Genomic DNA, 26,001 nt, shown 5'->3' with positions numbered 1-26,001 from the left:
TGTGACCCTAAAACCACATAGAACAAAACATGTAAGATATTACAATGTATAGAGCCGCGTACGAGATACATTCATGAGACATTAGGGCTATTAGTCTCTAACGTAGGCCACATATTATAACTATAGCTTTATATATAAAAAAATGTTTATTTATGATAAAAAAAGTTGTTAAGTGAATCAGAAGTTGCATTTATTAAGACATAAGTGCGACTGCATCGGGTTGCGTAGTTGTATAGCGTACGCGGTACGACACTACTCTGAAATCCCAGGTTCGAATCCCGGTTGCACAAAGTGATATTGAGTTTTGCTTAATATCTCGAGTCTCTCATTTGTACCCGATACCGCAATGGACCGCCCCTGTCACATCATGGGACAGAACACACATACAAAAAATGTAAGCCCTGCTCGCGTCTCCACTACATAACCAAGTGTAATCTTTATATTGTGAGGTCTTCCATCTTCTCTTTACAGCCCTGTCATCTTTTATTATATTCAACGTTTACGAATTTAGTGGTAACTCTACTTCTACATGAGTGATGTTTCGCAGATATCCGCACAGCTTCGAGGCCGTAATAGTAATGTAGTGTAATTATAATGTATGTTTCGTCAGTGTGCCTTTTAACAAAAGCGAATCTAGAAATATTGAATGAAGTCATACTTTTATATACACGTTGTTATTTATGATTATAATTTCTATATTTTTATTTGGAATCAGCATCATTCATTGCGACAGTCATCCAACAAGCTGACCCAATATGTGTCGACGGACTTCATACGTTCGCCCTTCAAAATTGTTACAAATCTCCTTACGCGGGTTACTTCACCGAACAAAAATACGCAGCACGTTAAGTGTGCGTCATCTGCAATCGATATCAACTCACAAAATTATATCGTGATCAATAAGCAGGTACTCAGTATCTGTTTTCTGTGTAATTCGACATTATCTTGTGTTCTATTCTCGTATCTAAGTTGCGTCCTTGTGGCGGGGTGGGGCGGGTTGTGTCGCGCTTCCTGTCTTACTGGCCGATTGTTACGCTATGCACTACAAACCGATTATTGTTAAATAAATGAGATAATCTGATATAAGTTATTTATTTATTGTCCACGATATCCTTTTGTAGTAGCACCAAGCTGTGCACTGCGTATGCCCTGGGTTTGAATCCCATGTCAGAGTTTTGAATTCTCTGACATATTCACTTGAACTTGAATTGAAGGTAAAATTCTGAGTCCACCACCAGGCTAATGTCAACTACTAAAAAATCCTACAAGTTGAAATCAAACCGGCAGCTATAATGCATGCATGTAACATACAAGAGAGATGCGCTGACCTCACATAGAGTGGTATGTGAGCAGGAAAGAAGTTATAAAAACACACAGGTAGATGACCGATGACATATCGCTACCTTCAAACATTTTGAATTGGGTGGAACCTAAAACCGCGAGTGACCGCGGCTAGTAGGTATTGCCGCAAGATAACAGCGCTGATAACCAAATTAATGGAATACGCAATGAGTGGACGCCAACGCAGCCGACCGAGGCGCGAGTACTACAGTAACTACTCACATAGACTCGCGCTTAATCCAAACGGGGTAGTCTGGCACGTAATTATTCCAACTAAGGATCGCTGCTGCTATTCCCCGTTGAGCACAAATTCCACTATTGGCCAGCCCAACGTGTTTTTCGAATCATGAAACATATTTTCAATCTCCTTGAGAACCCAAACCATAAGAATTTACAATTTTGATAAATGGTACTAGGTAAGGTGTAAAAAGTTGATATCAAGCACATCCGGCAGCCAGGCAATCGTAACCCCACGCAAGTTATATCAACTACATACTTAGAGGGATTTCTGTTCCCACAACACACAAACTGGCACAAATTATCGATCATACAAGTAAGTATGTGTCGACTGTCGGGCGGGGTTGAATCCGCGGCTTCTCGATTCACGTCCAGCTCATCAGCTGCTGCGCCGGGAGCCGATAGCTATTTCATTACCATTCAAAATAAATTACAATAGTTCTTTATTTAATGCATAGGAAACGGCATTATTAAATAATGTGACCAATGGCACCAGCTATCTGTGACGTCACACAATGAATACAGTGATACGTACATTTCCGTAGTTTATCGCCCGATTCACTCTATTAAAATCAATTAAATTTAAATTATTAATTATTCTGCGATTAGGCCGTTTGGGCTAAGGGCGCCTCTACACATATTTTTAATATTAGAGTGCTTTGGAAATATCTACGTGGCTGAAGAAGCAACAAACAACTAAAATCGAAAAATATATTAAGGAATTTATTACTTCGCGCATGAAGCAATTGTACAACACCGTACATTTTTAAAGATACCTAATCTTTATATTTAATCGACAATTCGCACACACAAATACTCTCAAACTTCACAGTTTCACGAAAATTCTATTCGCACTCTAAAGAGATAGGAGCAGCAAGATTACGACAAAAAATATTATAGTATAGAGTATAGACAAACTCAAGCGCGTAGTCTGTCGAGTGCAAATCTCTGAATGTGCAATAATAGCATACTGACGTCTTATTGCAAGCAAACCTAAGAGAGTGAACCACTGGTATCGACGGACCTTGACACGCGCCCGATCGCGCTTGTTTTCATATTCGGCAACAGATTGCGCCCACGCTGTGTTTACACTGACCGAAGATAATACGCGAATGTGGTGCGCGGTAGCCACGTGCGCGCGCGCCTATATGGGTCGGTTAGTTCGCGAGCCCGCCGCGCCACGGCCGAATGTCCTTACGTTAAATTCTAATTCAAATTCTAGTTCACATTCCAATAACGACCAGATTGATCGGTGATTGAGTCACATCGATATCTCCTTATCGTCATGATACACCTGATAGGAGCGGCCGGTATCGCTGATAACTCGGCCAGTCGTGTACGCGCAGAGGCTTCGCACGTCCGAGTCCGCTCGTGGTGATACGCCGCGGCATGTGCTAGTGTAGTCGCAGTGTAGTGGTCGTCGGAGACAGGATGCGTGCGGCACTGCTGCTGCTGCCGCTGGCGCTGGCGCTCGACGATAAAGTCTCCGTAGTGCAGAAGCAGTAAGTACCTACGCCGGACGCTGCTTGCCAGAGACATGCGATGTGATGAGCGCGGACGGCTACATGTCCTTGTGTTCGTAGGTTGAACCTGGAGGAGAACTACACGCTCACCATGGACCCCACCATCGAGTACATGCTGCAGTTCGTGCCTGTAAGTGTCTTCGGCCACGCAGCTGGTCCACAGCGCCGCAACCACAATACACATCGCCGGAGATGGTGGCGGCAGATTACGTCGTTACTCTATCCCTACAAGTGACGTAATGAGTAAACGCATGCGCTATCTCGACAGCGATGTACACCAGCATAACAAAAATAAGCGCCAAACCTCTTTCCTGGGTCAACCAGTGTGCGTTCAGGAACGTAGACATAGGTATACACAATTAGCAACTGTTGAAGGACGCAACGTTTTGTTTTCGTGTTCATAGAGCATTGTAGTAGTAAGGCTCTAATTAATTGTGTAACTGTCGTGGGAAGCAGCTACGTTCAGTAACATCCATGCAGTTATTGATGCGCTTCTTTTTCTTCAAAATGGAGTTATCAAGTCTTTAGGTAATTTCTTCCTCAATGACTGACCGAATGAAAAAATGTCAGACCGACAAACGTGTTAGTGATAACAAGTTTACCGGTATTCATCAGTGCTATGTATCAACAGCTAGCCCCAAACCTTCTGCGACATAATGAAAATATTTTTATTAAGATATATAGGTAGTATGATGTTTACTTAATGAAAGGCTGTAAATTAGAAGTTTGCTAAGTGAATGAATGATAACATATAAGCGTTACTTACTGTGTTGTGTGAGTGTCCGCCTACTTACTTATCTATGCTTTAATAAATATGGTAAAAAAATCAACACATCACGATTCACGAGTTACTTGCCTTGACCTAAGTGTTTCTGATTTTAACTATGTAAAGAAGGCAAAGAGTCCAACGGGGTTACACCCGGAGTGTTCCGTGTTCTATCCCATCAATCAATGCCGCGAGCTTGGGACACACGGCATAGTAACACAATAAGAATATTGATAAAAGTAATTAATCGAAACTACTTACTTATAGGCAGTCTGATCTGTATCGCTCAGGTAGGTACTTAGAGGTTATAAAATTATAACATCATGGCCATCATAGGCATAGGAAACAAAAAAATATCAAATAAAGATATAATACCTACTACAAATTAGACTACCGATAAGTGGTAAAAACTCCTCGGTCACAAAGGTCGGCTGCTATCTGCTGGGTTTGACCGTTCATTTGATAGCTTTGCTTAAGTTTCGAGATATGTTCTCACATAATTAATTAATATTGTAATAACAAAGGTTCAATAAAGCGTGGGTTTCTTAGGATAATAATCATATAGAGTGATAATAAAGCGAAACAGGTTTCTATGTCCGTTTAGACAAACGTTTTCTAAAATAACTGGACTGGACAGCATAGGACGCTGAATGGTCCGGTACCTACGTTATAATATGAACAGCTAAGCAATCTGAAACTATACTTAAAGAGTCGATAGGTACTCAAAACAAAGAATAACATACATAGCTTGTAAACATGTAAACAATGCAAAATAAAAAAAAAATGATTTAAAAATCATAGCCTGTAATAGATTCGTAGATCAAATGCAAATGCAGAGGCAAATGTAGCTAGCACTTCATATGAAAAAAATATTATCTAATATTACTTATAAGTAGTAGTACGTACTTAGGTAAGTTTTCTGTTCATTGATAGACCAAGTCGTAACTACTAACTAGTCTGACAGGACGCCAACTATGCCCCAGTCTACCAGGTAATAGGGATAAGGGACGAAGTTTGCATAGACATAGGTTTCCTTGGTGATACCAACTGACGCGGCTTTTGTAGAGCTTCTAATGATTCTTCTTCTTCTTTTGTAGAGGTTCTAATGATTCTTTTAATTTATATAGGTACCTTGGCAATACCTGGACCTTTACAAATAATGCCCTTTTACAAACATTAAAGCTAATTGAACACGAAAAATGTATAAAAACGACATACTCTAGCGGTAAGTCCTGACTTGCCGCTAGGATATGTTGTTTTTATACAGACTGCCTGTAGTCGAAGCTAAAAAACTTTTGAAATAGAAAAGAAACGTTTACAACTTGTCTAAGACCTCAAAGCCCGTAGCTTAATGATGCCTTTCTACAATCTTTAATGTTAGCTTTATGTGTAGGAATGACATATCCTAGCCATAGAGTTATCGATGAGATATGTAATTCCCAGACATTTTGCTTTGTTTTGTATTAAGTAGTATTAACGATAGTAGGACGGCATCTTGGCTACGCCTTTGATGTTTGTAGTATTTTTCGTGTTACTAGTGCGTTGTGTGTACTCAGAGTGGCGACCAGGGCGAGTGGCCGAGCCGGCTGTGGGTGCAGAGCGACGGCGGCGACACTTCGCGCCCGCTACTCATTACCGCGCGCCATAGCACCGGTCAGCACACCATATCTGACTTATTTCATAAAAAGCCTCACGCCCTAACCGTAGATCATAATTGCTTCGCTTCTTGTTACATTGATATGTTTTTACTTTTTCACGGCATAGTGACCCCACTGCACCTAGTGGAATGGAGTCCAATAGAATGTCAATTGACGAGGATTATTACCCCTCGGCAGTTGACACAATTATGCCGGCCTGGTGGTACCGGATATACACAGGCTGATCTCGGAACGCGACAGACTTACGTAAGCCACTATGACGGGTTTTCGAACCTTGTGTACGGTGGTCGCTATCCGGGCGAATATAAAATATATCCTACCAGGCTACCGCCAGTGTTTGAAAAATTATAATTCATCGGAGCAACGCTACACATTGCGGGAGAGCTTATAAACATATAATACGGATATGAGTTTGTAAGATATACAATTATAAATAAGTATTTATAATATAAGTACTATAATTGGTATATAAACATCATAGTTGCGGATTAAAGATGTAAGTAAGTAGTTGTTCAAGTTAGTTGTGTGAACTGTAACCGATTCGGCGCGGCGTGTGTCTGCAGGTGCGGTGACGTGGCAGCTGCCGTACAAGTCGGGCGAGCGGCTGGCGCACTCGCTGCAGCGCACGCTGTGCTTCGACGAGCCGGACGGCGCCACGCCCTCAGAGTGCGTGGACCGGCCCGCCGCTCGCGGCGAGTTCCAGCTGCACCTTGCCACCGCCTGCACCGCGCCTTTCCTCATTAACCTGCGCGCCGTGCCTGCCAGGGATTGGCAGCTCGCCTTCGACACACCCGCCGTTGTCACCGCCTCACAGGTACTCGCTACTCTCAAGTCTCAACTGATAACTCAACTACTTAATTCAGTAGATTCTTTGTTATACTCACATGGAGCTTTTCATGAATTTTTCGGGATTTAAAGAAAGTCGCAAAGTTACTGGTGTTTTTAATTGAAATATGAGTTGAGGGGATATAACACATAATAGTCCACATCGTCACATCGTAAGATCTTATAATGTACTAACAAAACTATAGTTACATTTTAGTTTAAGCTACATAGGCAGCTTCTTAACACTGATGGGGACTTTTCTTGGTTTTGTGGACTTAGATGCTCATATTATATTCAGAAGCGTTATTAGAACGAATTTCGATATAACTTATTTTGAAACTTACACAGATAGAATTCAAAGAAGATAGAATTATCACATAAAGTAGGTTTAAAAATAACCAATTTGATGTACGAGTATACAATGCCGGTAAGAAAAGAAATATTTTGGCCGAATACAAATGAAAATACTACGTCTCTCATGTGTGAAAGTCCGCCTGGGTAGGTACCACGGCAATGTTTATTTCTGCCGCCAAGCAACAGTGTGTAGTCACTGTTGTGTTCCGGTTAGAAGGACATTGTAGCCAGTGTAACTACTGGACATTATAAAACTTAACATCTCATGTCTCAGGATGGCGAGCGCAGTGGAATACCAAACAATACTTCTTATCTATTCAAGGTTTTGGATGGTGTTTCTGCTATTCGTGGGCGGTCGTATCGCTTACCAGTAGGCGAATGGCAAGCTCGTCACATCATTCAAAGAAATTAAAAAAAGCCGTTTGCACCCTACTGGTACTCGGGATATTATAGGAATAAAACAGTCTCGCTCGACTGCTTACGATCCTCACCTAAAATACGTAATAAGTTGCACCAATTACCTACCATCGATTCCCATTTTGTAGAACATTCATTGTATAGATAATAGATATGATTATGAAGACCTTTTTAGTTCACTACCAACACAATTTAAGCATCTTGTCCTAGCACTTTTTTTCCTCTCGCCTAAGGCGTCGTGCCGGCATGTGGGATAAAAAAGGCCTCGCAAATATCTGCCGCCGATAACCTCCCGTTGATTAAAGTTGCCAATAAGTGTGAAAGGATGATTTTCAACCGGCGTGTGATTGTGACTTACAGACGGCGCCTGGCGTTCATTACTACGCGTTCGAGCCGGGGCAAGAGAGCGTGCGGCTCGTGGTGCACTCGGAGGACGACGTGTGCGCCACCATCTCGATACAGAACTACACGGTGCGTTACACTTACTACTTACTAGACTATAAATAAGTACGCATTGAGACACATTAGTCGGTACCATTCTTCTGTTATCGTTTACATTCCAGTGTCCGATAGCGGAGACAATAGAAGATGTGGAAGGGTCGAGCGTCAGGATGACGGTGCAGCGCTCCGGCGGCGCACAACTCTCGGTAACGTCTATAATATCTTAATATACGCTGTATCTTTTCTTTAATGCTCGTAAGATTTTGTAGTTGTATGTAGATATTTTAAGGATAGGTACCTAGCTATCCTTAAAATATCTACAATAGATACTCTACATACCTAAATACTCTGTGAGCGCTGAGTAAGTACTAAAAGTCCTTACTAGAAAAAATTATGATTGTCAACATGGTTAGCGATAGTGCGGCCAATTAGTTGTCGAGTAACAAATGGCGTACCCACCTGTGAAACTATTTATCAGAACTTAGCTACTAGAATGCTAAAATTCCGTGGCGTTGCCTAAAGTAATTCGTTTATTGACTTGTTAGTTGTTACGTATGTAAATATAAGTGCGTGATACGACGAATGGGTGGTGTCGACAGCGGAGCCGGTACCCGCGCGGGTTCTACGTAGTGACGCTGGTGCGCGACACGGACCAGCCGTGTACCGGCGAGGAGCACGTGCCGGACGACTGGTTGTGGGACGCGGCGCTGTGGCCCGTCACCGCGCAGCGACCCATGCACGTCTCGGCGCGCGAAAAAACACTCGCTATCACCGTCAAGGTATCTGTGGATACCAGTTTTTATTTTGTGGCCCGGTCAACTATACATAGAGTAGGTACTTTAAAAGGAACTAAAGCAGCCCTAATGCCACAAATGGCATTATACAGTGTACCATGGTGGGTCAATGTTTCGTTAATTATGGTTTTAAAATCTCGGAATATTGCATAAGAATGCGTACCGCACCCGTTTACATTATATGTCCTTCGATTAAACCTGATTTTGGAAAAAGTAACTAATTAAAATTGATCCATTGTCACTACAATAAGTGTCCAAAACGGAGCGTGTATGATATAGTGTGTGCGTGTGCGCAGGCGTCGCTGTCGCGCACGCAGTACGTGATCGGCGTGAGCGTGACGGTGGCGCTGTTCCTATCGTTCTACGTGGCGTTCGGCGCGCTGGTGCTGGCGCAGCGCTGGCCGCCCTGGGCGCGCCTCACGCGCCCGCGCGCCGTGCTCGTCGACAATAACAGTAACTACCCTCGCTCTAACTTACTCTCTTACACTCCGCCAGACCTCGCCTACCTACTACATGGGTTACCTAGGTAATATCGACAAAGTAACTGCATTCATTAATAGCCTACGTTAACATAACATAAAGTTCCCCGGAGCTTTCACGCGGATTGCACCTACGTTGCTTTGATTCGTACACACAAATGTATGACATGTAAATAATATTGTGATAATTGGTGTACCTCTCCCCTTTCGTAATATCTCCTCACTCGTATTCCTTACTATAAACACTCGCACTTATAAATCTAGCAAATGATATGACCGGGTAATACACATTACAGAGTCAGAGAACGGAGCTGTGTCAGAGGGGGCCAGCACAATCGCCACCACCTCCCCGCGCCGCCGCCGCCGTGGTTCCGGTGAGTACACATGCTGCACACTGTCCACTTCGGGAATATCTCTGGACCTGAAGGTCATAATATATAAATAAATGACACAGATATGTTTGTACAACAGCTCTAAGAACTGAATATAATGGAGGTAGATTTCGCAGGCTCCATAGATATGACTGGTAAACACTACATGCCTTTAGCATTGTAATTGTCATTGACGCACGTTGTGCAGACGCGACATTCGACAGCAGCGACATCAGTGATACGGATTCAGAGGAAGAAGCGGCCACTCCGACCAGCGGTAACGTCACTTCAGCTTCTCAGGCCAGCGCGCCCTCGCCCGCCCTCGCCCCTACGATCGCTACCATCGACGAGACCATCGTCGCCGCACCTGCCCCTAATGAAGACGCCGCGCGAACCAACGGTGCGGCGCCAGTCGACACGGAAACAGATACCACTCAGGTATGAGTGAGATGGCCGGTGACTAGCGCCCGCTAGCACCGTACTCTTTGATAACTGATTGCATATTACCATATTTTGAAATTTATATAGTCTGTTTAAACGTCATATTATGGTTAACGAATACTCTTTTCTGGATATTTTATTTATTTTCATTTATGTATACCGTCGCCCTGTGTCGTATCTCAAATTGTGCAAATTATTAGAATATTGAAAAACGGTCGTAGTTTATTAATGAAATAAAAAATTTAATACAATGTACCTATAATAAATGAGGCTGGCATATAGTTTCTGACGGTTTATGCGATGCAGACGCAGCCGGGCGTGCGTCCGTTCGGGCTGCCGGCGCGCCTGCGCGTGGCGGCGCTGGCGCGGCGGCGCGCGCGCGTGCTGCGGGCACGCTCCGACCGGTATCTGTACACGCTGTACACCGTCGCCGTGTTCTACGCGCTGCCCGTCGTGCAGTTCGTCGTCGCCTTCCAAGTGGTGAGCGTCTTCAGCAACCTCACCGCCTTGCTCGACCGACGGTCGCCAACAGTATCAGACAGTCAAATACACTCACACTTTCGCTTTTGTGTAATTTTTAGCTAGTGTAATCCCGTGCCCCTATTTTTCGGTCTTTTCTTTTTCCTAATATGATTTACTTCCGGTAATAACACAATAGGGCGTAAAGAAAGCAGGAATAATACTGACAGTAAATACTAATTAGGTATTTTCTGTGAGTATTACACCCGCTTTTTGATTTTTTATACCCGCTTTGTAGTGATTGAGATAGAGGTAGTGTCACCTGTGAATGTACCTGTGCCCCGTGTAGATTCTGAACATCTCCGGGTCCCTGGACATGTGCTACTACAACTTCCTGTGCGCCCACCCGGCGGGCGGACTGTCGGACTTCAACCACGTGTTCTCGAACCTCGGCTACCTGCTGCTCGGCGCGCTGTTCATGCTGCAGCTGCGCCGCCGCCAGTGGAACCGCAAGCGGGCGCCGCGCGACGAGGTGCGATGACACTTCACATATACATCATCACCTTACCGACATTCTATTTTTTTTTATATTAGGCACGTTTCTCATTTTCCGTCTCAATTACGGATAAATTGCTAAATAGATTCAAATGTTTTACATACTTACTAATAAGTAAACCAAATACTTTGGTAACGCTCAAACTATACACCCTGTATACTTTGTATACCAGAAAATTAGGACATATTTATGAACGTTACGAGGTTTTATTTTAGAGAAATATTTTTCTCTGGGGCAAACCGAAGCGCGAGCGTACCTAAATAAGAAAGTACTTAGATTTTAAAAAAAAGTAAATATGAGTACCAATTCTTGGCTGAATAACTCCTTCAAAAACAACTCTATAAGCTCCATTTTGTTACGGATTGCATGCATAGATGCTAAAATTCAAAGATTACATTAGCACTGATTCCATCATAAGTGTTCGTTTCCTCGCAGGAGTACGGCATCCCGGCGCACTACGGACTGCTATCGTCGCTAGGCGCGGGCATGATGGTGGTGGCGCTTCTTTCCGCTACCTATCACATCTGCCCCAACCGGCTCAACTTTCAATTCGGTATGGCTAAAACACTCATTTAATTATGCCATCTGTAATAATTTACTTGAAAGTATAATTTGATCCCGTTAAATAGTACCAAATTATACGTCTCCTAGGGCACGGGCGGCATCTCAATACAAATGAGATTGGTTCTGTTCTGTTAAAAATGAATACATAATATATTATTTTGTAAATATAATATAGTGATTGATGTGCGGCTAGCAGTCGTGACGGAGTAAGTGTGTGTGTTGTCAGACACGGCGTTCATGTACGTGTTGGCGGTGCTGAGCATGGTGAAGATCTACCAGTCGCGACACCCCGACATCAACGCGCGCGCGCACGCCACCTTCGGCGTGCTCGCCGTGCTCATCGCGCTCGGTAACGCACCACAACACCACACCACACCACATTTGAAGCTAAACACAATCATTTAAACCCAACGCACTTGAGTCAAATTATGTTTTATTTTCTGATTATGTGTTATCTACACATACAATAATATTATATGTACTTAATATGAAATTCAAAAAAATGTACCAGCTTTTTTAAGATAAGTTATGCGAAATTATCAGCCAAACGTTTAAGAAGTTCAGGTGAGTTCGGATAAACTACTGGCTAAAATAGTAACAGCAATATATTGATCTAGGAAACAAATTTGAAATGAGTTTGTTATAAAGACGAGAGAAGCGGTGTAATTAACGCTCGTGTTTCGTGTTGCAGTGGTGTGGGGCGTGCTCGGCGGCGGGCCGCTGTTCTGGGGCATGTTCACGGTGCTGCACGTGTTTACGTTCTTGCTGCTATCGTTGCGCATCTATTACGTCGGACAGTTCCGCCTCGGTAAGTATTTAGTTTGACAGCAGTATCGGGTAGTAGGTGTGTCCACTGTCCTCGGCGGTACGGTTGTAGTTTGACGCGGCTGCCCACAGAGAAGGAGAGCCTGGCGGTGGCGGCGCGGGAGCTGCGCTCGCTGCCGGCGCGCGGCGTGCGGCCGCTGTACACGGCGCGGCTCGTCATGCTGCTCATCGCCAACGCTGTCAACTGGGGCTTCGCACTCTACGGGTCAGCACTTTGTTTATGCCTATAAAGTTATAGTAAATAGTTCCCTGCTTCCAGCGGCCATAGCTGCAGTCGCGAGTTTTATTTGTATACGTGCGGTTGAAACAAGTAATCGTTGGTCGGCAGGCTGTTCACGCAGACGGCGGACATCGCGTCGCACCTGCTGAGCGTGCTGCTGTGCAACACGCTGCTGTACATCGTGTTCTACCTGGTGATGAAGCTGCTGCACGGCGAGCGGCCGCGCTGGTACTCGTGGCTGTTCCTGGCCGGTGCGACGGCCGCCTGGGTGCCCGCTCTCTACTTCTTCACCTCGGGTGCGTATCCTTTACCATAACCTAGATCTCGTTCGCGTTTCGTTATGTATACAGGTAGTGTTCTTATTATGTTATTATTGATACAATGAAATTATATCATATGAATGCTTAAGGTGGTAGCTCAAGGTCCATTTTCATACATTTTGTTTCGGCTTTAATCTGGGTAACTAAACAAGTATTGGCAAGTAAAGAATTTAAATTCACGTCTAGTTAGTGATTAGTTCTCGCAGTTGAAAGAAAAATGTAAAGATAATTAATAATCATGGATATTTCGGCCTTTAAAATTTAATATGACGAAATTTTAAAGGCAGAAATATCCATGATTATTAATTATTTTTACATTTTTCTTTCAACTGCGAGAACTAATCACTAACTAGACGTGAATTTAAATTCTTTACTTGCCAATACTTGTTTAGTTACCCAGATTAAAGCCGAAACAAAATGTATGAAAATGGACCTTGAGCTACCACCTTAAGTTACACATATTTCCGAAGAGAGACGTCACGAGACAGTGCTAAGTAATCAACATTTTATTTTATACTAGCTTTTGTCCACGGTTCCGCCCGCGTGAGAAAGTTTTTCCGGGATAAAGTTTCCCGCTGTAAAATTCACGCTATATATTTTTTCTGGGATAGAAACTTTAACCGTTTACTGAGCGCACGCAACGGAAGCTCTCAAGAGGAATTCAATTTTCCCCGTTTTTACAAAAAAAATGTATTGATGCTCCGCTCTTATTGGTCATAGCGTGACGTTATACACCCTTTAGCCTTCCCCGATAAATGAGCTTTCCAACACTAAAATATATTTTTTAATTCCAACCTATAATTCCTGAGATTAGCGCGTTTAAATAAACAAACATAAAAGTCTTAAAAGTCTTAGTCAGCTTTTTATAATAGTATAGATTCCGGGATAAAAATCCCGTTATATTTTTTCCCGGTATAGAAAGTAGTCTATGTTTGAATTTTGGTACGGTGATGATTTTAAAATTTGGTATGTAATTAGAACCCTGGTCCTTCCCAGACATCACCAAATTTTATGAAAATCCGTTGGGTAGTTTTTGAGTTTATCGCGTTCAATCAAAGAGACAGATGTAGCTGGGGTCTTTGTTTTATAATACATCTTTTAGATTTTTTTAAAGAGGAAGAATTCCGTCACCCTTTCTTTTTGCATAACTTTAACCGTTTACCGTTTCAAAAGTAATTAATTTTCCCCGTTTTTGCAACTTATCAAATTACTGCTCTGCTCCTATTGGTTATAGCGTGATGATATTTAGCCTATAGCAAACAAAGGGCTATCCAATTTATACCCTTGTAAGCAATGACTAAACAAGCAATTTATGAGACGCTGGTTAGGGCTGCAGTACCCAGTCCCTCAACTGGTGGGTCAGTTAATTGCCCGTTGTAATGTGTTCCATTTATGTACAATGTACATACGTACTAACATAACTATAAGTAATATAATTTACTAATGTAGCGACCGTCGTATGGTGAATATTCTTAAAATGAATTTAATTGAATATAATGTGGTGTCGTGTTGGTGTGCAGGCAGCACAGACTGGTCGGCGACGCCGGCGCAGTCGCGGCACCGCAACCACGAGTGCCGCGTGCTGCAGTTCTACGACTCGCACGACCTGTGGCACATGCTGTCGGCCGTCGCGCTGTACTTCACCTTCAACGCGATGCTCACCTGGGACGACGGACTCGCCGCCGTCAAACGCACCGACATAGCCGTCTTCTGATCGTGCACAGGCTCATCGCACATTGCCCGAGTCCCAACGAACAGACTAATTCAACTTTAAATTACTTTACACACGACTGATATTACAATGTAAAAAACTTTTCGCCGCTTGTGTCTTGCATCATGTTAATGCTAGTTTTATGTATGTAGAAGTATTTCCTAATATCATAAAATTGTGTTATTATGCATCCGTCTGCGTGACTCGTTCTCAAATAGACGGTGTTGTTTCCAAATGACTCGCTGTGTTTTAAATACTAAAAGCATAATTCAGACGTCAACAGGCATGTGTAATGTGTATAATATCATACTTGTATTATTAATATTTTTATATACCTTAATGATGAGAGCAGCAAGTCGCTCGCCTGGTGGTTAGCTGCACGACTGTGCATAAAAAGCTAGTGTAACAATATTGCTCTGCACTCATCTCCCTGAGACTTTGGATATTAAGTCTCATAATGTGCAATTATTACACTGATTCATACCGGAACGCAACAGTAGTCGCGCGACATTGCCTGGCGACAAAAATAATGATTGCGGTGGTACCTACCCAACAAGGTTCTCGCATACTAGAGACCTACCACGCTACCACCGATAAAGTGTGTTATGCAGACTCGCGCCGTATTTGAGCAGCTCTGTGGAAAGTGTTGACTGGGCCATGGGACGCACTTCTACAGACTTAGAGAACTTAGATTAGAATCAACAACTGTGTCGTAGACACTGAAAACGTATGCTATTATTGCATCGTCCAAATGACGCCTTATAATTTTATATTTTGTAAATATTAGTTACCATTGTAAGAATAAATCTTTTTTTATTTCCTTGGTATTTTTTATTTTGCATGATTTGCGGTAACATACGTACGGGCCTACATTGTGTATACAAAACATGATCCGGCTTTAAACTGACCTCAGCTTAAGAATAATTTTTGTACCCCGCTGGTTCATAGACGCAGCGTAAAGTATTAAGCCCAGTTCCTACCAAAGCGATAGAAGCGGAATGGATGGCAGATACTGTCATTTCTCCGTCTTCCTACGCGTAGTTTCGTTTAGGGATTTTAAGGAGCTCCGTAACCGTAACCGAAACTATCGGATATCCGAAAAAAATATATCCATAACCGTAACCGTATCCGTTAAAATAGTTTCGGATAATATGTTTCGACAGGTTTCTGTTTCACCGCTCACACGCCATCTTGTATATTGTAGATTGTTTGTAATTTTTAGTCATAACATAACCTCATTCATAAATAGTATTTTTTTTATTTAAGAGTAGGTACTTATTTAATAAAGTGAAGGAGTAGTTGTGTGTTACGTACTAAATCTATACTATTATATAAAGCTGAAGAGTTTGTTTGTTTGTTTGTTTGTTTGAACGCGCTAATCTTAGGAACTACCGGTCCAAACCGAAAATTTTTTTTGCGTTGGATAGCCCTTTGTTCGTGGAGTGCTATAGGCTATATATCATCACGCTATGAGCAATAGGACCGGAGCAGTAATGGCTAATCTCAGGAACTACCGGTTTCAACTGAAAAATTCGTTTTGTGTTGGATAGCCCTTTATTTGTGGTTTTGTGTTGGATAGCCCTTTATTTGTGGACCGCTATAAGCTATATATCATCACGCTATGACCAATAGGAGCGGAGCAGTAATGAAACATGTTGCAAAAACGGGGAAAATTATAAGTTTTGAGAGCTTCCGTTGCCTGCGCTGCGTAAACGGTTAAAGTTATGCAACAATGGTGTATAACGGGATTGTTCCACTTTAAAAGTTCTAAAAATATATTATAAAACAAAGTCCCCCGCTGCATCTGTCTGTCTGAACGTGTTAAACTCAAAACTACCCAACGTATTAAGATGAAATTTGGTATGGAGACAGTTTGAGACCCTGGGAAGAACATAGGCTCCCGGGAAACTACTACTTTTATAACGGAAAACTTTAGCCTGAAAAACTTTATAACGCGGGCGGAGCCGCGGGCAAAAGCTAGTTGATTTATAAGGACAAAATGCGTCCAAAGTATGTACTTTAATTTGGACATTTTTTAATCAAGTTGAAGGTCATTTTGCAAAATGTAAACAGTGTGACAAAAACTTCACAGAAAGGAGGTGGCACTACTTCACTGAAACTTCATCTCAAATTAAAACACAGAGGTTTTCCGAACACCCATGTCCCCCAATTACTTAGTTCATCGATAATTAATAATCGACGATGACGACAAACGATAGTTAGTAATCGTCGCCCTACTTTATTGCATAATTTTTTATTTTACTTTAATCTAATATCCGTAACCGAAACTATGGATAATCCGAAATAAATACCTACATATCCATAACCGTATCCGAAATTTCAAATCCATAACATCCCTGGTTTCGATACACACTGGTATGACTACTTATATCTTAGAAAACCTTGGCAGCCAAGGGTTTTATAACTATATTCTTAGTACATTCACATACCGTTCAAAGAAGAAAATCCAGATTAAATAAGTAAACCTATTAAGTACAGCCCGCGCGCAAGCTGGAAGGAAACTTTTAACGACATCACACCCGTCTAACTACACCACACACTAAATTACGTTCGAAAGAGTTGACCGCGCAAAAAGAGAGAGTAAGTATCCTATATGGTTCATAAAAGCACTAGTAAGGTCGTTGAAAGAAAAACATACTAGCAGAATCAGATATCGCACTAACAGCTAATCCGGAGATGAATTAATTAACATTTGCACTGCTAAAGGTGTGATGTAGGTACTAAATTACTGATGTCTGACTATCAAAGGTATTTGGCACATTTAGAATCGATGATATCTTCAAGTCCTAAATTGAAATGGCCTTTCCTCAAGCATACAAGCTGTGTTAGACTAAGACTAAGCATTAACTTGCCTGACAAAAATGTGTGATGAATGATGATCATGTTGCCGGGAACACTTCAGATATTTGTAATCTTTTTCTTGTTCTCTTTGGTTCTACACTTTTTTTAATCTTTTTATTGCTAACTTATAATTTTTGAAAATTTGTTTTTAGTGTGTTAATAATTATTTAGGTACAAACTGTTATCTAATACTTAATTTTATGCATATTTTTTTATTGTTTAGATTAGGTAATTCTTCATTTTAAAGATTCTTTGATTATTGTTGATCGTCATTTTGGCGCCTATTATTACATTGCATGGTCGTTTGCAGCTTTAGTTATTGTTCCACTTGGCTTGTGGGGCGACTAGGCGGTTATGTTGGGGTCACCGTGCCTTAAAACCCGGCGTGGAGCCGCACGGATTCGATGGTGTCCTTCGGACGACCGCCGCGCCGGTACGAGTCCCTAACTTATATACAATGCACGGCACACCAACAAAAACTCCGCGGTGGCCCTCTGCGGCGCATTAGAGACGGCTACGGACTTCTTTTGACAGAAGTGTCTAAGTCGTCGTCCGCAGCCGTCCCTGCGCGGTGCCGATTGCGGCCCGTCTCCTATGGGGGAGGAGGGCGGGGCGGGGGGGGAGTTGCTCAGAAGCCCCGCGCAACCGAAGGACTGTATGGGCCCACCTTCCACGATGCCGTCCATCCCGGGGGTCATCACAATGTGCGAGGTGTACCCAACGTACACCAAAGGCGGACGGTCCCCCGAAGGCCCCTATTAGTCGCCTTTTACGATAGGTAGTGGAATTCTCAAAACGCCCCCAATCCACAGGGCGGAAGTTATAATTATAGCTAACCCAGAACAAAAAATATATTTGTTTCCTTTTTTCTATAGGTAATGTCTATGATATGATTGAAATTAATAAAAAATCATTTAAATTTCAGTTAACACTATTTCATTGCCACCTTTATGAGGAATTTTACATACTACTAATGTAAAAGATCTGTTCAAAATCCGCCCGTAAGTAACGGATGTGCATAGACTTTTTTTTTCCTTCAGAGCTCGGCGGATAGATACCTACGAATATCCGGCATATCCGTAATATTAATTGCACATTAAATCTCGGGTTGTAGAAGTATAAAGCATTATCCAGATATAGCAAGTAATGTACTTTCATAATGTAACTTTCCCTTTAATCCGCCTACCAAGTCTCGATTGACGCACTTTACATATACTAAGATCGAAATTATAAATTAAGTATATTTTAGTATCATTCTGTATAATAAATTACGAAAATATACAAATATAAGTACATTACAGCTGTTGTGTGTGGGTACCTGAAGATTTCTATGAAATGATGTACATACTAAAATATTATATCGTGCTACACTTACATAATATAATGGTACATCTTAAGAATACAGCAGCGGTTTGTGGTTTTTTCAACACCTTTATGTCGGTATATTATTTATTTTAAAATTTTAAAATTCATTTTAATTCATATAATATATAAACGGATTTTATAGAATTATTTTGCTGCTTACAGCAAAATAAATACTACAATAAATAAAATCCGTCGGTAATCCGAAAGTTGATTTTTTCATACGTGAAACGGAACGCTACAAATGTCAGTGACACAGTGACGTCACGTCAGCGATTGTCGCGTTCTCATTATTTTTATTTCGCAACTTCAAGAATATCTGCATAATTGTGTCTTTTTAACAGCAGAACGCTCAAAAAATTGAGCAACAAACATATCAGTACGATGGACAACCAGTATTATTATAAATTGATGGCTAGTTACCTGTCCAAACGAAATTGTGACGAATCGTTTATGAGGTATTTCTTTGGAAAAAACGCACTAAAGAAGACGCCAGAAGAACTCGAGCGCGCTGACGAGAGAAAGCGGCGATTGCAGCGCGAACGTTCACGCCGCTACCGGGCGCTGAAGAACGCGCGTCGACAGAACGAGGGCAGCGGAGGACGCGAAAGCGTGGACGGCGACGCGCCGCGCGCCAAGTCACGCACGCTGCTGGCCGAGGAAGAGCTGAGCGACGGCGACGAGCCGCCCACGCTGTGCGACCTCAGCTACGACGACAAGTGGCGGGAAGCGTCTTCGGACTGCGCGTCGGACGACAACTCGGCGCAGTCCGCCGCCGAGCTGAAAGAGCCGGCCGTGTCGGGCGACGTGTCGCTCACGCTACGCGAGTTCCTCACCTCGCCGAACGCAGAGCTCGACTACCCCACTGTGCACAGCCTCATGTTTCACTGGCTGCAGACGTAACATCCCCTCCCCGTCTGTCCCCTTGTTACAGGTACCACATTAGTATTGGCTCATATCATTAGCTGTCTCTTCTAAATTATAATTGTAATCAGATGCATATCTGGAGATGAAAAATTGTGCCGGTGAAGCTGCACGGAGGCGAGCGGGGAGTGTGGTAGTGTTGCACATATCAGCACATGTGTGGCAATATGTATTCACTATGTCACATGTTGACAGAACCGTCCTGCTATAATTTTAATCTGATTAAATTAGACTAACTTTACTTGTATCCATGTAGGTGATGATGGATCAGGGTGTTTAGGCTGGTAGCATTTAATTAGGCATACTTGAAACATAGTGGCCACTTTGTGCAGCTCACTTGGAGCTCGGCTATACTGGCACTGGACACATGCTGCAGTAGAATGATATCAATTAAATTTGCTACATTCACATGACATATGGGACATGTTGACTCCAGGATGTGCTATACAGTGAGGTTCTTAAATCAGTGGCGTAGGTTGGTGTCTCTAAGTAAAACGAACATCACTCTAAAGAGCCGGCCCCTTCTCTAAAATACCTTTGTGCCTCTCTATAATTTTTGTTAAGCTAGTGATAAATTAAGTTATTGGGGGTCCAATTGTATAGGTTATGTTACTGAAATGAGATCTCTTTTGGGTCTGTTATATGTAAAAATGGAATGTATGAATGGAGCACTGGCCCTCCAGCTCTGGCATCATATTGCACTATATCATCAGGGCCGAAGTAGCTACGCCACTGCTTTGAACATGCTTATACTCACTCTAATTAGATATGTTATGTATGTAACATTAACAGCATAGCTTTCATCTGATCCACTTTGTAGTGTACTACTTATAATATTATGATGTGCCCACTTTGATGAACATAATTGAAATGTTTGTGTTGCAAAAGTACAACAGAATGCATACTATTAGCAGTAGTGAGAGCTGTCCAGTCAGATCTGTAAGAATGTACTTGGACAGAAGGTGGCGCCACCCGGGGCTCGCCAGTCGCCATCACTAGTTGATACAATATTCCAATAGACAATAAGTTGTTGTTAAGTTGCCATATCCTAATATTTAGATACTCAACTATTATACATTATATATATTATATATCTATATATGACGCATATGAGAAGTATAGAGTATTATTATATTCTACGTATAGTTTGTGATATGAATGAATTTACATTTTGTGTGAAATCTACAATGTAGTTTTAAGTAAGGTGTAGTGTAAGACGTGAGGGACGCGGGCCGCGGCCGCTCTCCTCGCGGGAGGGGTCGCGCCTCTGCGGCCAACTAGCTGCCATCTCAAACATGTTACGTCGTTCGTTTATTGTTAATCTAGTACAACATTCCTAATGCTGAATTTAGTTCAAGTAACTGTTAATTGGCATAACGTTTGGCTGTTAATTTTTTGCACAAGTTTTAATACAAACGTCTAAATAATCTCTTGAAGACTGTACACCGGCAAATAATGAATGCATTTATTGAAAGAATACTCTGTTATCGTTGGCTCTCTTGTCTCCTGATCGCTATTGTTTGCATTTGTTTTTATATTACATATGTGTTGTTTTGAAACACTTATCACGTATGGTCATATACTTAGTCTATCAGGTGTTCAGCTGGTCACATTATTGTAACGTAAGTTTAGTTTATAGTTTAGTATTTGTTTATATCGTTCGCTTTTTATTGCTTATATTTTGTTATATGGTGCGCGGTCGCCGTCGAGACGTTCCGCGGTATTGGCGGCGCCGACGCGTTAGAGGTATATAATATGTAACCAGTGCCTATAGATGATCTAGGTAATACGCGTATGTTATTGCAACTGCGACAGCCATATAGTTATAGTTTTACTTTAGTTGTAAGCAAGTAGATGGCACTAATTCAAGAATATAGCGAGTGTCACTCGACGCACGGGTGCACGCTCAACCACTCAATGTTTCGTCTGAAGTTTTGCATTAAAATTCACTTCGTCAGCATCACTATGTAACATTAGAAGACAAACATGTTCCGCAACAACAAGTGACGCAGAGTAATGCGGCTCAACCGCAAAGATGCGCACTATTAAACGCTCGTTGGTTTGGCGAATACGAGTGCACATAACCACATTAATTCTTTGTTATGTTAAGTATATGTAGAAGGTGAACTTACTTGTACGTGGGAAGAAGCATAATATTTTCGAATATAGTAAAAAATCGCGAGCGCCATACGTTTACACGTACAATATATTATTTACATAGTATTTAAACAAGCAACAGAAAAGATTTACTAATAGTAAAAAGGAAAGTTCTCGTCGCCTTTATTCTATTGCTGAACGGTATATTGTGTATGGCTAACTCGCCAGCGGTGCTTTTTTATCTAGAGTTGATACGAAGTCAGCAGCTCTGGCAGCTATTAGAGTGAGGAGCTGAAGTCGGCAGCCACTTCTCAGTGATCTAGTACGGACTTCGTACATTGTACGGGATTATTAAATACTGTTGTCATGCTTTCAGAAAATTTTAAGAATGTTACATTATGCATATAAATGATGTGACAGCGCGTATTTTGAACTCGGATACATAAAATATGTATATTTTTCATGACATAATTGCGTTCAAGTTACTTTCAGTTAATTTTCCAAACTACCTTTACTTTCGTCAAACATCGGCAAAGTTATTCATGGAGGGCGGTGATCCATGATCATTTACCATCAGATGTCCACTTGCTCAATGTTGTATAATTTTACATTACCATATGTAAACAAAATGAATCCAAGCTTCAGAGATCAAAATACGCGCCGGCAGTGGCCAGTGATGCCTTCTACGACGTGTGTAGTGTTAAAACTAACGCTTAGGTACTTTAAGGTAGTGCCATATTAAAAGAGCTTCCTGTCTATTTTTAATTAATCTTTTATTATAACTTCGTCCTCGAATTGATCTCCCTACACGAAAGCAGCAGATTGTCTATTAAATACTAATATAAATAAAGCAATAACTAATAAGGTACCACGCTTAAAATTGAAAACATTATGGAAGTGTGGTTACATACCGACTGCGATGACAATGCATTACGATTTGTGTCGGTCATTGACGAATTAAAGCAAAGGCATAGGTACCTACTTACCGTCCAGAATACAAAAATCTTTAGATCTGCGGAAAACCTAGAGTTTGGACGGACTGTGAATTAACTGAAGTTAAGGGTAATAATTGTTACATTCTGTCAGAAATAAGTGCAGTACAAAGTGGGGACTTATGTTGGCAGTTGTATCGATATAAACCTTTTTCTATTAGGAATAGCTGCACGGAAATATGTGTTTAATATAAATTACCCATATTAACTGAATACTGGACAAACCCTTCGCATTTATCATCTATTTTGGGTTAAGAGATGTTATGAGGTTTCGAGATCGTGATGTAAGTAACAACTCAATTCATCTTTTATATCAGGCCACCAGCGAAAACACCAATTTACATAAGTAATAAATTTTTAAAGGAGTCGTTCACGACCCAATCATCACAAATCAAACACAGAATAGTTGACACAACTGTAAAATATATTTATCTATTTTGACCAATACTTAAATTCATTTATCACAATATAATGCTTGTACTTTACTTTGGTTAGTCATAACTCGTATCGTTACTCTGATGGTACATTAGGCCGGTACTTGTATCCATAGCCTTATCAACACATATAATATTAAACACTAGTAAAAGCTAAACAGTGCTAAGACAATAATAATCTGCGATGAAACAAAATAGATAAGCACTAAGAACATGACATACGTCATCACATTCGTCAGGCTTCAATATGGTCATTGCATGAGGACCATTAAAAGGTATTATTATAAAATATCCTTGGCAGTAAGCATTAAAAAACAAATGGAGATCAAACCTCAACATAACCGTGTGCAGGAAGGTTTGCATTCGCCATGCACCCACTTATAGCGGCCGCTCTAATATGGTGACGGCAGCCCGATCAATGTCGTCTGATGTTGTTTATAGACAAAAATGTATAAGTAATTTACATATACTTAATTTGGTGCACTCGAATACTATTTAAACAATTCCCTTGGGACCTCAATTAAGTATGCAGTCACAACAGGTGAGAACATGTTATGATAGCACACAGAGAATCAAGCAGCGTGATAATAGGCATTTGCCTATCACTGAAAATGCACAAAAATCAGGAATGCGCATAATGCTTCTGCGCCACACGACGAACGCTCGGAAACATAAGAAACTAAGAGCGTGTTGGTCAGAGCCGCTGGAGTGGAAACCCCCTCTCGGCGGCTCGGCGCGGCTGCAGCAGTGCTGGCATTCTTACATACTATTATTTTCCAACTGTAAAAGTTAATTAGGTATCGTAATGAATGCGCGCGTGCGGTTCCGTGTGGGTGAGCAGTGCGAGTTCGGCGCGCAGTGCGAGGCGAGGCGAGCCCGCGCCATCACCGGCGTGGGCGCTCCACGGCCGTCCGCCGCCGTCCGACACCCGTCCCCAACTCAGTGTCACGTGTCCACTGGCCGCGCCTGCCTAGTACCTACGGAGACCAACTATGAAAAACTGCACCATGTATAAAATAACTTATGTCGCAAAAAAAAAGCAGGTAACTTAAACAATGTTAAATGTTTGCGGAACGTGTTCTCTATCGCAACTTGATCGCTGTGAGGTCGCCGTCTGCTCTAGTCGCGCGAACGGCCGCGCGACTCGCGAGTGCTGTTGTAGATTAAAGTGTTTTTAACGGACTGCGAAAGTGGAAACTTGGAATCCTCCTGCCAGCGCCCCTCCTGACACACGCCTTCATAGTCATCTGCATTGAGAGAATATATCATGGCGCCACGCAAACCCTTCTCCTTGATGTAGTTTGCTTTATCCATGACGCTCTGTGGTGTGTCGTACGAGACCCATTCTCTGTCCTTGTACATGTAGGGCACGCGCGTCGCATTATCAAACACCACTTGGGCACCATCTCCAGAACCTCTGAGGTACATACATACATCAGGGTAGTTGACGAAACCCATCTGGCCTAGAGATCCGAACCCGGATGCAGGACTTCCAATGCTGGGATTATCTGGATTAACCAGCATGAAAGTGTGTCCATATGTTGGGATCCCCACTACAATCTTACTCTTATCAAGTCCTTTATTTAGATACATATGGACAGTGTAGTTGATGTTAAGCGATGCCAAATAAAATTGTTCCATTGGTCTCGGGTACAATGGAGAGTTGAGTCCTGTGAAGGGAGTATACTTAGTGTAATAATGGAAATCATAAGTCATGATATTCACATAGTCCACATACATGTTGAGCTGATCCACATCATATGATATATCTACAAGTGTTTCTGGTGCGGGCACTGCCACTGTGAGTAAGTAATTGTGTTTTTCCCTAATGTACTCCATCCTGATCTCTCGGAGAAGCTGAGAGAAGTGTTGGCGCTCACGGCCACCAGACTCTTCTATAGACCTCTGGTACATTGCTGGGAATTCCCAATCCAGGTCTATTCCATCCAAAGTATAATTTTTTAAAATAGCTTTAATAGATCTTATAAATACTTTACGAGCGGCATGGTTAACAACCATTTCTGGGAACCCTTTGTCACCGCCTGCACCACCAACCGAAAGTAAGATTTTCAGTTTTGGATTTAGATTTTTTAGAGTAACTATTTGTCTCAATGTTTCATATTGGGAATTGTCCAAATAAATCTCCTTGTTTACTATGCGGGCAAAGGCAACATTGATGTGTGTACACAAGTGTGGATGCACATTAGAGGGCAATAACTGGTTGCTCTCACCATTGCCGGGTGTGTTGTAGTAACATGAAACAACCACTTCTCTATTAGCAGTAGATTCAAGTAGTAGTGGCACCGTCTGCGGCGCGGGTTCTTCAATACCCTCCGTTGCAAGCTGCGAGTAAACGCGCGCTCGATAAGCAATCTTCTCTAGGTCGTTTGGTGATGGCGCCTCATCAGACTCCAGTGACTGACTCACTTTGTACAGAACGATGGTTAACAAGAAGAATGCGATAGTGACGCATGCGCATAGGCACTGCACACGCGCGCCCCGCAACCATCCTTTGCTGCGAGACGTATGCGCTGCCTGTTGCACCGACTCGACATGACTGTAGGATTGGTTCGCGCCGCTCCGTGCACCCATCGCGACCACGTTTCGTATAATGCCCTTGTTAACTTACAAACAAAGGATATAATAATTACTGAACGCCAATTAAATAATCTTATCAAGGTACAAAGTCATGCACTCAGCTCCGACAAGATACATTATTAATAACACGTTATATTGCCTGCGTTTATGTGTTGTTTAAACAATCATAACCAATAGTAAGTAATTTTTCAACTAAATTACAAATTTAATTTAATTTGATTTATACAATAGTAACGTGTCGAAAACAACGTAAACAAATTACAACAACCTAATGTCACAATAAAAAATGACACTTTGTCAATTGTCATTTATTAGTATAGATTATAATAATTGTAGTCTGTGCAGCGCAGGTTTAATATAAAACACCAAACAAAAGTTAGAATATCTACATATGTACAGGAGGGAGAATTTATACATTAATATTATAATC

General features: G+C 41.9%; 3 protein-coding genes across 4 annotated transcripts; 2 read left to right on the top strand and 1 right to left on the bottom strand.

The window, feature by feature from the left end:
* Window positions 1-2,321: 2,321 nt before the first annotated feature.
* LOC115452113 (SID1 transmembrane family member 2) lies at window positions 2,322-15,122 on the top strand. Of its 2 annotated transcripts, XM_030180565.2 has the most exons (18): window positions 2,334-3,080; window positions 3,162-3,231; window positions 5,424-5,520; window positions 6,089-6,339; window positions 7,482-7,592; window positions 7,685-7,768; window positions 8,162-8,341; window positions 8,653-8,809; window positions 9,132-9,209; window positions 9,415-9,644; window positions 9,954-10,127; window positions 10,456-10,638; window positions 11,098-11,215; window positions 11,453-11,575; window positions 11,918-12,034; window positions 12,124-12,256; window positions 12,380-12,567; window positions 14,112-15,122. In XM_030180565.2, the coding sequence occupies exons 1-18, from the start codon at window positions 3,010-3,012 to the stop codon at window positions 14,303-14,305; spliced, it is 2,559 nt and encodes an 852-aa protein (XP_030036425.2). In that variant the 5' UTR covers window positions 2,334-3,009; the 3' UTR covers window positions 14,306-15,122. The 2 variants fall into 2 exon arrangements, with proteins under 2 accessions (XP_037298075.1, XP_030036425.2); XM_037442178.1 differs by lacking the exons at window positions 12,380-12,567; window positions 14,112-15,122 and having other exon boundaries at window positions 2,322-3,080; window positions 12,104-12,256.
* Window positions 15,123-18,761: 3,639 nt separating this feature from the next.
* LOC115452116 lies at window positions 18,762-22,312 on the top strand. The gene has a single exon (XM_030180570.2). The coding sequence runs from the start codon at window positions 18,911-18,913 to the stop codon at window positions 19,427-19,429; it is 519 nt and encodes a 172-aa protein (XP_030036430.1). The 5' UTR covers window positions 18,762-18,910; the 3' UTR covers window positions 19,430-22,312.
* Window positions 22,313-22,942: 630 nt separating this feature from the next.
* LOC115452115 (chitinase-3-like protein 2) lies at window positions 22,943-25,851 on the bottom strand. Its single transcript, XM_030180568.2, has one exon. The coding sequence runs from the start codon at window positions 25,563-25,565 to the stop codon at window positions 24,093-24,095; it is 1,473 nt and encodes a 490-aa protein (XP_030036428.1). The 5' UTR covers window positions 25,566-25,851; the 3' UTR covers window positions 22,943-24,092.
* Between the last annotated feature and the right edge of the window lie 150 nt (window positions 25,852-26,001).

This window comes from Manduca sexta, chromosome 24 (genome assembly GCF_014839805.1).
Source record: "Manduca sexta isolate Smith_Timp_Sample1 chromosome 24, JHU_Msex_v1.0, whole genome shotgun sequence".
Lineage (NCBI taxonomy): Eukaryota > Metazoa > Arthropoda > Insecta > Lepidoptera > Sphingidae > Manduca > Manduca sexta.
This window is presented reverse-complemented; position numbering and strand designations above follow the sequence as displayed.